Source organism: Helobdella robusta (assembly GCF_000326865.2).
Source record: "Helobdella robusta unplaced genomic scaffold HELROscaffold_39, whole genome shotgun sequence".
In the NCBI taxonomy this organism is placed as follows: domain Eukaryota; kingdom Metazoa; phylum Annelida; class Clitellata; order Rhynchobdellida; family Glossiphoniidae; genus Helobdella; species Helobdella robusta.
The window spans coordinates 621419-636099 of NW_008704865.1; the positions used below are offsets into that span (position 1 = coordinate 621419).

Below are 14681 nucleotides of genomic sequence, written 5' to 3' on the forward strand. Positions count from 1 at the left end.
CTCCGAACTGCCCAGCAGCAGCAATGAGAACGAACAGAATGGTGGTGCAAATGACAGGCGAGTCATGATAAGTGATGCTCCGCCCCCTCGCTTCCTCGATCAGCCAACCAAATTTGAAGACTTGTACTCCGCTGTTAGCAAATGTAGAAATAATGGAGCGCCTGTTCGCAATAATAACTTCAATAACAACGGCAGTGGTTGTAGCACTAGTCAATCAACACAGAAATGCGGCGAGTGTGTAGGTAACTCATTATTGGAACCACAAAAAAAACAACCACAGCCTCTGAGTCACACGTTCAAATGCCATGCATTTCTTCTGATGGCTAGATCGGGATTTTTCAGAAGAATCATCGAGAAACGTTATTCATCCAACCAAGGTTTCTTAGACAGGTAGTTAGTTGGTTACTCGATTGAATGTTTTGAAGTTTTGAAAGATTTTGAAAAAACGTGTTTGAAAATTTGATCTGGGACTTTTATGCTAAACGTTAAACTTGTCGACACTGTGTTGTAAACATCTTTAAAAATATTTTTTCAAATTATTAAGCATATAATAATAATAATGATGAATCTGATTTGTAATAAGCTTTTTATAAATCAAATTATGTTTAGCTGCCACAAACAATTCTTTATAACCCTTCATCCAATAGAGTTTTACCGACAATGTTTTCAGTTAATGGACCCAAAACACCAGTCTCACAGTTTTTAAAGACTGATGTAACCAAACCCTATTAACGTTTCTCGAAAGTTTTCAAAGTCACCGATAACTACATTCTTAAAAGCAAATACATATTCCTTCTTTTAATCTTTCTTTTAAATTTTACCCGTAAAAACTACATATAACAAATTTTTCCATAAACAGGTATTTTTCTTAAACAGACTAAAAGCAAAGAGCACAAAAATTTACTAAAATCTATTCCCTTGTTTTTTCATCGAAATTAAATCACAATAAAATTGAATGAGTAAAAAATGATTAAACCCGATGAAAAGCAGACTTGCAGGAGTGCCAATGCAGATAACAGTTGATGGTTCAGTGGTGCAACCGAAGTTCGCCAACATCCTGCTCACCTTCCTCTATACTGACCAGTTGGATCTCTTTCTTTGCGATGGTCAAGTCGAGATGCTCATTGCGTCTATGTTGTTGAATTAGCCTGGGAGGATGTTGTCGATGATAATAATGACAATATATAATTATCATCATCATCGTCATCGTCGTTGCAGTCATCACCATCGTCATCGTATTTCAGATTACAGCAAGGACGGATGTTACAACAACGTGGGATGGAGCTGTGAGGTGATGAAAGAGATGCACTGCATTGCTCAACTCTTGGAAGTTCCACATCTGATAACCAGTTTGTTTCATTTTCATTGAACGGTTGAGGATAATAGTTGCATCTGAGTATTAATCCACAAATCAAATTTGGATAAAAGCATTTTTATCTGAAAAAAAATATTCGTATTTTTTTGCCGTGAGGTAATTGTCGACCTCGTCACGCTTGCTACTGCGAATTCTTGCTAACGCTGTATTGTATACATGCCGTTGCTATAGCCATCGCTCTACATTTTTAAGAACTTTTATCGACCGTTAAAGTTGTTATACAGTATATTAATTGTATGTAATTATCATAACCTTACATCATCATCATCTTCATCGCCACCATCTTTATCACCTTCATCACCATCATCACCAACGCCACAACGGTGCATCAGCCTGCGAGGACACCATCTCATCGTCGATGCTCAACCTGAACAGCGTCCCCAAACTGTTGTCATGGTGCCGCGAAACCTCGGCTTCCGATTGGCTGAGAAGACAGGCCACTCTCTACGTCATCGAGAAGTTTGTGCACGTGACGTATAGTGATGTGCTGTACGAACTGGATGAGGAACTGATGATAGAGGTCTTGGCTTCCAATTTTTTGCAAGTTAGTTTGTTTTGTATGGCTGGTCGTATGTATATGTGTAATCATTCATGTGTATGTGTTCATGTCATTTTAAAAATAATTGGAAAAATTTAGATAGACTTCATACATCTGAAGAAAGAAAATGTTTCTGTTAAATTATACAAAATGTTCTCATGAAATTTGTTCATGAAATGTTTCCATGGAATATCTACAGGCTCCTGAGAATGTTATCCTGTCTGCTGTTATGAAGTGGTCCCAGAGGAGAGCCAGTACAATGACGACAACGACGACGACTATGATGTTGAAAGATGAAGATGACGACGACGATGATAGTAATGCAGGTTGTTATAATTATGTCGATTAAACATTTTTTAAATTTTTATAGACTTGGTTGAATTAACTCACTGAATTCAAATCAGTGGCATAAATAAAAAGTATTATATTAAAATTCTTCACCGACAATACTTTTTGAAATCGTATTTAAAAATGTTTTTTTTTTATTAATAAGTATAAAATGAAATATATTTATAAATATATTTTATTTTGCGTCCAAACAAATTTTTTTTAGCAAAACATTTTTTAACATCTGTCTAAACTGATGAATTAAATTTCTTTAGCAGACTTCAAATTGAAGACTGAAAAGAAAGTCGCAACCAAATCACAGAATATATACAACAACAGCAAGAGCAGCAGCAACCAAAACCACGACATTGATTATGACGACAACTTCAAAAACGTCTGCTGCAAACTGTTGAAGTTTGTTCGCCTGCCACACATCATACCACGTGATGATGAGTCGCTGGCCACTATTTTTAACAAAGGCATCTTTGATCACATGACCAACAACAGAGGCAACAACAATAACAACAGCAGCAGCAACAACAACAACAACAGCAGAAGCAACAACAACAACAACAGCTACAACAACAGCAGCAACAACAACTCCGGAAATGTAAACGTTCTAGATGTCAGCAACTTCGACTACTACAACAATTACTACATCAACAAAGTTTCCAACAACAAATTCAACAGCGTCACAAAAGGCAACCATGACAACAACAACAACAACAACAATAATAATAATAACAACAACGACGACGACAACCAGCTTGCAGGCACGAAAAACGGAAGAAATATGACAGACATCCTCATTCTGCCTGAGCGCTTCTCTTGGATCAGACCCAAGCGGAGCAACAGGAGAACAAAGTATTGGAAGAAATATTTCACTACAACCAACAACTACAAACTTGCTAGCACTACTACAGATATTACCAGCAACAACATTAACATCTGCAACAACAACAACATAAACAAAAACAACAGCACGACGAATTGCAACAACGCCATCAACAACAACACTGGCAAGATTCCCAATAAGAATAATAAAATGAACAACAATTCATTTAACAACAACAACAATAGTTGCAGCAGCAACAACAATAGTAATAATAATGATGATAATAATAATAATAATGTTAACAACATCAATAACGCCAACAGTGATTTGGGTTTAACCATGTACAATAAGTCTTCAGATAATGAGAAATCGAGTAACTCCAAGCTAGGTGATGATGGTGATAGTCATGATAAGTACAATGTTGATGAATGCAGTGATGATGATGGTGAATGTAGTGATGATGATGATGAATGTAGTGATGATGAAGATGAATGCAGTGATGATGAAGATGAATGCAGTGATGATGATGATGAATGTAGTGATGATGATGATGAATGTAGTGATGATGATGATGAATGTAGTGATGATGATGATGATGACTGTAGTGATGATGATGATGAATGCAGTGATGATGATGATGAATGCAGTGATGATGATGATGAATGCAATGAAGGATGACGATAGTGATGATGTTTGTAAAAAAAAAAAATTTTAAATTGGTACTTCGCAAATTCATCACCAGGTGTCCAATCGTTCATACCACCTCGTTTGTATACACCATTCCATACAATCGTTAAGGTCTGTTTATAATGGTGATTGGTTGGTTTCCGGGTTGATGGGTGGGTGGTTGATATTTAATAAATTGATTGATTGATTGATTGATTGATTGATTGATTGATTGATTGATTGATTGATTGATTGATTGATTGATTGATTGATTGATTGATTGATTGATTGATTGATTGATTGATTGATTGATTGATTGATTGATTGATTGATTGATTGATTGATTGGCTGGTTTGTGGATTGACATTTCAAATGATTGAATTGGTTAATTAATGAACGAACGAACGAACGAACGAATGAAGGAATGAAGGTATAAAGGAATGAAAGAATGAAGGAATGAAAGAATGAAGGAATGAAAAAATACAAAATTGTTGAATTCACCATTGACAAGTGTCTCGACTTCCGTGATGTTCATCTCATGATGTAAAAATTATTCCACATGTTTGATTTCTGCACGAGTTGCTTTAACGTACATCTGACATCTACCACCATCTAACCCTAACCCACCTCACTTTTACCATCTACCACCTCACACCTACCACCTCACTTTCACCATCTACCATCTGTGACGACAGGAGAAAATTGTTGAAAGGCCGTCAAAGAGGAAGTTGAAAACATTAAAGTGTGCCCTCATGGAGCTTCCGGATTTCAGTTATGATGATAGTTTCAGTGGTCTTGATAATGATGATGAAGAACTCTTCGGAAATGACAAGGGTTGTAATATTTGAAAGTTTAATATTTATAATGACGACGATGGTATAGCTATTCAAAAATTTTCGCGATATAAATAGCCATCCCTATCATCATCATCATCACCACCACCATCATTACCGTCATCACTACTGCCATCATCATCATCCCCACCAGCAGCAGATCACGTGGAACCAAAGATCCTACATCTCATGTCAGAACGTCAGAAAAAACTTTTAAAAAACCAATCAGGAAAAAATGCGGCCAAGTACCCCTGGATTATCGACCAGGCCATCAAACTCATCCAGATCAGGGTTGTGCGTGAATTTGGCCTCAAAGATTCTTTCATAAAAGTCCTCGAAAGGCAGAGTTTCGGTTTCGATTGTCATGATCCTCAACTTACCAGAACGAGCAGTGATAAAGATTGCTACATTAAGCGTAACTATGATATTTCAGATGGGAACTTTGTGAAGAACAATTTCAACGAGATGCACATAGACGTGTATAGCGACGTTATTTGTGAATACGTCTACAACTTAAACACCCTGGAGTACGGCTGCTGTCAGAACATCAGCAAGGAGCCGAACGATGGTGGCTATCTAGTCGGCTCGACAGAGCTCGGAAGTTTTGTTTATAATTTTAACAACAACAACATCAATAATAACATCAAAAATGACAACAATAATAGCAATGGTGACAACAACTTCAGCAAAAATTCAAAAACATCAGCAACTGACATCCACAACAGTAGCGGAACGATCGGTGACAACAAATCCAACACCGTTAGTAATGTCAACAACAACATTGGCAGCAGTTGCAACAGCGATATCTCCCGGGAGGACAGAGAATTAGTGTACGTTCACATTAGTCCAAAGATCCCTAACAACAACTACAATAAGGGCAGTCCCAACAGTAACAACTCTACCACCGGCACCACCCCCATCCTCAACAAAAGCATCAATGACGTCATTACCACCAGAAGCAGCAGCAGTTGCAGCAACGGCAGCAGCAGCAGCAAAAAGAAAGAAATGGCGCCTGATCATTTGAAAGATCTGATGGCCCAAGTAGAATATTTCGATGACAGCTCCGATGAAAGCAATTGAGGATGATGATGATGATGATGATGATGATGATGATGATGACGGTGATGATGATGATGACGATGATGACGACGACGATGATGGCTAAGGTGATAATATTTATGGTCAGGCTGACAATGATGGTGATGATGATTAAAATGATGACGACTAAGATGATAATATTGAAAACGTCACAACAGTAACAATGGATAGCAGTTGTAGTTGGAAGGCAATTATTTTTCCATTTCTCAACCTTCCTTCATTTTGTACTTTTTGTTTTCAATTAATTGTTCAGTTCATGTTAATCAAGAACATATATTTACAAAATATACATGCACACACTCACACATGCACGTTCACATACATATATTATTATTTGAATATTTATACAGAATTTTAATAAATATATAAATATATACAAAGATGGTGCTTTCAACTGACATTTGTTCTTTAGATAATCCGATGTTGAAATATATATATAGTATGCGCCCGAACATACATTACTGTTCAAACTTTAAAATTAACTCGCTTGTCGACGGTCAGCCGATGAAGTTGAGCGAGAATGGACAATGCATGAGCAAATTTAAATCATACGCTCCGTGAACAATTTTGGCGGCACGATTCTGAGTGGGCTGCAACATCCCGTCAGATAAGAATTGAACCATGAATAATCAACTTCTGTAACCCCAAAGCTCAAGCGAGTTCGTTTAAATAGAATATTACGATCTAGACTAGACAATGATCAAGAAACTGGCTGGCTGGCGTTTCACATCAAGAAACGCCAGCCAGCCGGACAATATCTGCTTTTAGCGTATTTTGTATTTAAATATTATATTTTGACTGAGAATTTGCAGAACATTTCAGTAAAACAGGATCCAGTTGTGACATTTTTTTCTGGTGCATTGGTTGGTAAATTTTGTATTGTCTTAAAAAAATTAAATTTTTCACTTCGGCATACATTTCAATTAATCAATCAAGCAAGCAACTTATCAATCATTCAATCAATCAATCATCCAATCAATCAATCAATCTATGGATAGATGGATGAATAAACTAATCATACAATTAAGTATTAGTAGTAGTGTTACTAGCCGCAGAAGCAGCAACAGCAGCAGCAGTAGTAAGTAGTAAGTGAAAATGTATCATAAAATTCTTTTTAATATTAATAAATAGCATCGATAGAACAGTTTTCATTAAATTTAAAGATTTTTAGTTGAAAATATTTCTGTTTTAAAATTCTTTATTTACAATACTGAAGTAATTACATATATTTTATTAGCATCTTTATATAGTATTAACAAGGTTACCTAATTATAATATTATAATGTGTTAATTTTTGGTTAATATATACATTAAATAAGCCGATACATTAAAATAAATTAATTAACCATTACGAGAAATATCCTATTGATTGATTTATTTGCATCATCGTTATCATTGTTATAATAATTATAATCATCGTCGTCGTCGTCGTCGTCATCGTGGTCGTCATCATCGTAGTTGTCGTCGTCATCAGACATACCATTCTTTATCTTTCCTTTTTGAGTTTTTGGCATCTTCTTTCAATCTGTTTTTTTTTTTTTCCTTCCTTCTGTTCTTACACCTATCGAACAGATAACTAACACCACCAGCGCCTCTACCACCAGCGTCTCTACCAGCAGCGCCACTGAAAACTGCACAATCGTCGTCTTCATCTTCACCGTCAGCATCTTTCAAATGCAAGCAATCGCCTTTGAACTTCATCTCGATCCCGTCCACCAGGATGACTTCACATCCGCCGTGTTTCCCACCATCGCCGTTCCCGCTCAAATTTTTTTCCTGCTGATGATGCTGATAATGATTGCGATCGTGGTGATTAGTTTTACCACCAAGACTACTGCCACTACAACCACCGCTACCACTACTATTACTACTACCAGCTACTTTTCCATTTGAAAGGACGGTCAACCTGGATCCGCTGGATTTGAAGGCGGCGGAGCGGAAGGCAGCAGAGGATGGACGATCCGGTTCTTTGAAGTAAGGATCGCAACGACATCCGTCGATTTGGTAGCTTCCCCGATCTCTCGGCCTCACGCAACAGTACCGATGCAAGGACCAGCAGAGTAGGCCGACGCAAGATATGATGGCCACAGTGGCTCCACCCGCCAACACGCATATTATGGCCCAGTGAAATTTTTTTGGATATGAGGAGGACGACGATGACGATGGTGAACTTGGTCGGTTTGTTTGGGTGGATGTTGATGAATTGAATGTCGGTGCGTGGGCTGTCGATCGTTGGAGAGTATTGTTGTTTTTGTTGCTGCTGATGTTTTTGTTGTTGATGTCGCTTGGATCTATGAACGTGAGAGGAGATGAAGACAGAGTTCCGTTGTTGTTGTTGCTGCTGTTGTTGTTGCGATGGATGGTGTGATTGTTGTTGACACTGTTGACGCTGCTGGAGACGTTGCTGGTCATGATGCTTGCTTCTTTGGAGCTGTTGAAATAATTTGTTTGCTGTTGTTGTTTCTTCATTGATTCTTCATCAGAACCAACAAAAACAACAACAACTACTGCTACTACAACAACAGCTATACTACAACAACAACCTTCATAATATAATATTATCTGTATTTCATAATACTCATAATTGTGCCAATTTTAATTCAAATTTTTAAAAATGAAATTATTTGATCAATAATATTTTTAATAATAAAAGATCTATTTTGATTAATTAAATAAAAACCGTTTGCATTCTTTAAAAGATAAAAGGAAGGAAAGAAGAAGAAAGAGCATAGAACAAAAAACAGCAACAAAGTTGACAATCTCTCAAAGCGTGAACAAGCGCGTGACACATCTGCCTGTTCATCTGTGAACGCTCACGCAAACACACGCCGGCCTGTTCATTTGTCATCAAATCAGCATCAGACACAGCGGACCATAAACAACCCGGTTCAATCACGACCAATCAAATCACGCCTAGTTTAATTACGTCAAATCCTATTGGTCAGCCTCGTCCTGGCGTCATACATGCTCTCATTTATCGCAAAACGATTTCGAATTACTTATTGGACGTCTGGGAAGGCGTCGAGGTGAACGAGGTTTTGATAATGATCGTTATGACCGGAAATGTTTGGCACGGTGACGATGATGAGGTTAATGATGAATCCGAGGACGACGAGGACGATGATGATGATGATGATGATGACCGTGTTAATGAAGCTGTATACTGAAACGATCATCATTCTTATTGATAATAAAGACACATTGGGCATGCGAAATTATATCACTCAAAACGTCATAATTTGCACGTGCATTTAGAACCATTTAATTATTTGTCGAATGAATTAAATGTGATAACGATGGAGTTTCGACTTTCAATCACAGCTGATCAATATATTTCTTTTGATTTTTTTGACTAAAATGATTAGGTTGACAATTACACAATTACAATGATGATGAGGATGATGAGGACGATAATGATGATGATGACGATAATGATGATAATGATGGCATTGAACTTTGAGTGAAGTAAAAATTCATGCAAAACCCAACATTCAGATAGCTAACCAAACAAACAAATAAACAAAAAACGAACGAACGAACGTACAAATAAATATTCAAACAAGCAAACAAACGAGCAAGCAACAAATTAATGGATCTAGTAAAAATAACTCGTATTGATTGTGGTTGTAGTTGAATTCATTGAAGGCATCATCATGATGAATGGACGAATGGTCGCAATTACCACCAATGCATCGCTTCTCACTGCTTGCCGCTGGACTCTGGCGAGGAAAAAATAAATTGATGTAACCTCTACTTTCATTAATACTACAGCCAACAGTGTTGCTGTTAGCGTAAGTGATGTGGCTATTGTTTGTTGACGTGATTGCTGTCATGTTAATGTTTTTGTTGGAGTTGTTAACGATATTTTAATGTTATTTTTGACGTTCGTGTTTGTGATTTTTCTGAAGTTAGGTAGTAGAGCCCCAAGCGGATAACCGCAATGCGGATACAAAATTCTCAAAACTCTGCGGATTTTGCGGATTTTGTTTGTGCGATTTGTCGCGGATGCGGATTCAAGTGCGTTATTTACAAAACCAACCGCAAAATTAAATTTTCAATTTTTAAAAATTTTCAGATTAAAAAATTTTGTTTTTACTCTTGTTTGCATATATGTACGTGTGTGAGAATGTATGTGTATTTAATTGCCACATCTGAGTCTCTCTGGGGTCCACGTTAATAAAGCCAAGCGAGCAGCTTCTACTAATTACTTCAGCAGATTTGAATAAATAAGGTTAGTTGGCATACTTACGAAATTGCATGGGTTTTAACAAACAACTAATACAAAAGATTTACTTGACTAACAAATATTTTTAAAACAATATAATTGAATTCAATTATTTAATTTAAAATTATCGTTGTCAATTTATATAAAAATATAACTTTTGTTTAGAGTGGCTTACTGAAGCCATGGTGGGCTTACTTACGAAATAGCATGGGTTTCAACAAACAACTGATACTAAATATAAATTTGACTCAATATGTTTAAAATATTGAATTTAAATCAAATTATGTATTTTGAAATTATTTTTATCAATTTAAATGAAAATATTTCTCTTTGTTTCGAAGACATGATGGCTAACCTACCGCTTAACAAAGCCATAGGTTAGCTTACTTACGAAATAGCAATATTTTCATTAGAATTGACAAAAATAATTTCAATTTAAATAATTCAAGATTTATTGGTTAATTAGTTGATTGTTTGATTGGTTAGTTAAATGATTGATTGATTATATGGTCAGCGGTTAATTAATTTATTTATTTGTTAATTGACTGGTTAATGATAGTACAGTACCACACAGTATCTAAAAATGAATAAAGATACTTTTTTAACAAATGTTAAAAATTCTCAATTTGATTTTATTGCGATATCGACGATGATGATTGTGACTGACTAATTAAAAAACTTCAAATAAAACTTGTAAAATAGGATGGGCGAATGACGTCATGTTAACAGTAGTTATCTAACTGCCTGTAGTTAATTAGCCGGTATAAAGGTTACATTCGATTACTATCAAATAAATTTGACGTAACATCATACGCAGGCAAAACTACATAAAGAAATAGACAGATGGTTTATAATTTATTTATAATGTTATATTTACAAATTCAAATTGTACAATTGTGTTATGATGTAGTTTCAAATTATTTTGAAATTCTCTAAGATAAATTTAAATTTTCTACTATATACTAGTCACTTTTATCCGCAATTTAAAAAAAATTCAATTTGATTTCATCGCGATATCGACGATGATGATTGTGACCTGACGCTAAAAACGTTAAAATATGTATAATATAATACCAAAAACATGTAAAATTCCTAAAACTTAGATATACAAATTTTTAGGTAGGTGAGAAGTTAATTATTATAGGTAAGCTAGGGCCCTGAGATTTTTACTAAAATTTTTAAATTTATATATATATATATATATATATATATGTATAACATTTTCATAAATATGAAATAAATTGCTTCATCGAGTTCCTCATCGTAGTTCATTTTGTGCTTGTATTTTTGGCCGATGTTATATTAATTATTAAATTAGGAACTTTTTAAATTGAAAGATGTCCTCTCAGCAGATTATCCGCTGTCTGGTTGTAATTATTATATTGTAAATAGATTGCCTTCTAGCGTTGCTACCTTCTAATGTTAAAAATGAGATTATGACGACGGCCGATGTGGGTTGTCTTTTCGCGAGTGCGGCGCAGATGCGGTTTAGAAAAATCTCCCCCGCTTGGGGCTCAATAAGGTAGGGCCTGATTATTATTATGGTATTATTGTTGTTGTTGTTCGTGCTGCTGACAGTTTTTGCTCTGATCTGTGGTCGATTTTTCACCGTTTTTCGTTTTTTTTGTTGGATTTTTCTTTTTTTTTTATTTTAAAAAACAAATTTTCAAATTGATATATTGGAAAAAAATCTCACCTTGTTTGCAGGAGCTGACGTTGACGATGGCGACAACGTTGATGACGTCATCGTGGTTGTCAGCAGTGGTGATGCTGTCGTCGTCGGTGGCGGAAATAGTGACATCATCGATGGTGATGATGATGGTGGTGGCGGTCGTGATGATGATGATATTTTTGAAGCCCAAGATTTGCCGGATTGAAGCATTCTTCTATGAGTGAATGAAAGAATAGATGAATGAATGAAAAATTTAGTGAATGAAAGAACGAACAAACGAATGAATGAATAAATAAATGACTGATTGATAGACGGATTTTGACGAATAGCTAAATGGAAATATAGATATATGAAAGAATGAATGAAAATTATTAATCAGTTGATTGGTTGTTTGGTTGAGTGTTCAATCTAAGAATGATTGATCAACTTATCCATTTCAGTTTTTTACCTAATTGACTGATTGATTGATTGATCGATTGACTGATATTTCACAGATAAATAAATGAATGAAAAAAGATTTTGACAAAAATTGATTAAATTTAAGATAGAATATAAACAGACGGACCAGTGAATGAATAAATGAATGAATGAAGAAAAGAATGAGTGAATGAGTGAGTAAGTGTGAGTGAGTGAACGAACGAACGAACGAACAAACGAAAGTTCGAATGAAAGAATGAGCGAACAAATGAATGAAATTGTTTAAACAGAAACAAGCATGAATAAACTCTTGAAAGTATTATTTGCTAGAATCTCAAATGATTGAAGTAGGAAGGACCGCTGATTGATTGGCCAATTGAATGCTTAATGGACACTTCTGTTGACATCTTCAGTGATAGATTTGCCAAAAAATTCTAAACACACACGCACGCACACAAATCTAAATATATACACATACGTAAGAACAGAGTTGCAAGTACAAACACAATAAAACAATGTTTATAAGTACACCTGAGTCAACTCGTCACACACATAAAATGTGATAGGTGAGAATCTCCGTGCATTCAAACCTGGTCACTGCAGAAGCATTGCCAGGCATCATAACCTGTCGCGCTTTTCTCTCATAAACTGCAACATTAAAACAATATCTCCAGCAAAAACGCAACAACAACAACACAACAACAACAAAAAGTAGAAACAACAAAAACAAGAGTTGAAAGAGACATTATAAACTGAACGTGACGACTGACTGACTGACCAGCCAGCCAGTATGAGAGCAAACATCAGCAGTGTCCAGTAACTATAAAAAAAGACAACTGAAACTATTTGTTTGTACCGTAACGGCACAACGTCAAATCTACACACGACTCCCAATATTATTGTCTTACATAACATTTTATTATTATTACTATTATTATTATTTTTTTTTTTATTATTATTATAATTCATAGGAGTTGGACAACTATGGAAATTTGAGATACGCAGCTATCCAAATCCGGCGAAATCAAATCCGAACTGCTTAAAAGTTTAAATTTATTTATCCCATCTCGAAATTAAATGTTGGCACTAACATTTACCACACACACACACGCACACACACGCACACACACGCACGCACAAGCGCACACACGCACCACACAGACATCATTCTCAATGAAAACGCTTAATCAAAGTTATGATACATAGTACCGAGAAACCATACCATACCATAGTTAGCAATTGATTTCATCGCATGTAGCAGTAATCCGCACCAGGTATTTTAATTTATCTAGCTGAGAATTTTTAAGTTCCTAGTAAAAAATTGAATTTGATTTGTATCATGTTGTATATAGATCTTCGACATGGGATTATACGGATTAAAATCTTAAAAGATATTCCGGGATTTTGGATAAATTACGAATAGCGGATACTAACCATTTGTCAACCTTTTATCTATTTTTAGTTTAAATTTTGTCTTCGTTTGTCTGCTCATCTGCCAATTAGTTCATCTGCTTGTTAGCTCATGCTGTTATCATTTAATGTTTGCTTTCCTTCATTAAACATTTCAATCTTCATCACGTTCTATTGCTGTTGCTCTCAATCTACTTTTTTACATTCCTTTCTTCCTTATTCATTCATTCACTCTTGCATTTGTTTGTTTGTTCATCTTTTTTGTATTTTTATTTTGTGTTTATTCTTTCTTTCATATACATTCATTCATTCAATCATTCACTCATTCATTCGTTCATTCATTCATTCATTCAATCTCTTTTTCACGCTGGGCAAACTCTCCTTGACATTCAAATCCAACGAATTGACTTCTCTGAAAAATTGCAGAGGCATGCAAAAACATTCCTCTGATACAAACACACACACACACACCTACAACACACACACGCACGCACGCACGCACACACACCTTCAACACACACACAACACGCACGCACACATACGCACATATACACAAAAACCTTCACACACGAGCAAAACTACGCATCCGACATATCTCATATGATATCCTTAGATCTCTTTTTGCATTCGAATCCCGTAACTTTAAGTCAGGACTCGGCACTTTTAACCACTATACCACAGCACTGAAAACATTTACGTGTCTTTGTATATGTTTTAGTCTTATTGTTGCATGTTTATGAACATATGCGCGCAAGTTTGGTTATGTGTGCTGGCGAGATGAATGATGATGCTTGTTGATGTGATGGGTTGTAATGTAATGGGATGCGAAGTGATGTGATGCTTGTTGATGTGATGGATGGTAATGTAACGAGATGTGAGTGAGGTGACAGAGTAGCTGATGGAGAGAGTTGAACATAACATTAGGATGGCTATTTAAATGTTGACCAGTTTCATTTAAATAATTTAATGAGTTATGTAATCGTAGTACGCGTGTGTGTGTGTGCGTGTGTGAGTGTGTGCGTGTGTGTGTGTGTGTGTGTGTGTGTGTGTGTGTGTTTATATTCTATTCTATATGTCTGCATAATTATAAAGGTTAGCATGCGATATTGAGTGTGTGCAAGTGTACGCATGTATGTGAAGACAAAAGGATGACTATGATGATAACAATGATGATGAAAACGATGACAATGATGATGATGACGACAACGACGATGATGATGATGATCATTGTGCTGCTGCTGATGGTTATTATGTTAAGGACAATTTTTAACATGGAAATACCATT

At 35.7% G+C, this 14681-nt stretch overlaps 1 protein-coding gene across 1 annotated transcript; it reads right to left on the reverse strand.

Moving 5' to 3' along the window:
- Window positions 1-7142: 7142 nt before the first annotated feature.
- HELRODRAFT_176718 (hypothetical protein) lies at window positions 7143-9505 on the reverse strand (the record flags this gene model as incomplete). Its single annotated transcript, XM_009024070.1, has 2 exons — window positions 7143-8103; window positions 9282-9505. 2 exons carry the CDS (start codon window positions 9503-9505, stop codon window positions 7143-7145), a joined length of 1185 nt encoding a protein of 394 aa, XP_009022318.1.
- Between the last annotated feature and the right edge of the window lie 5176 nt (window positions 9506-14681).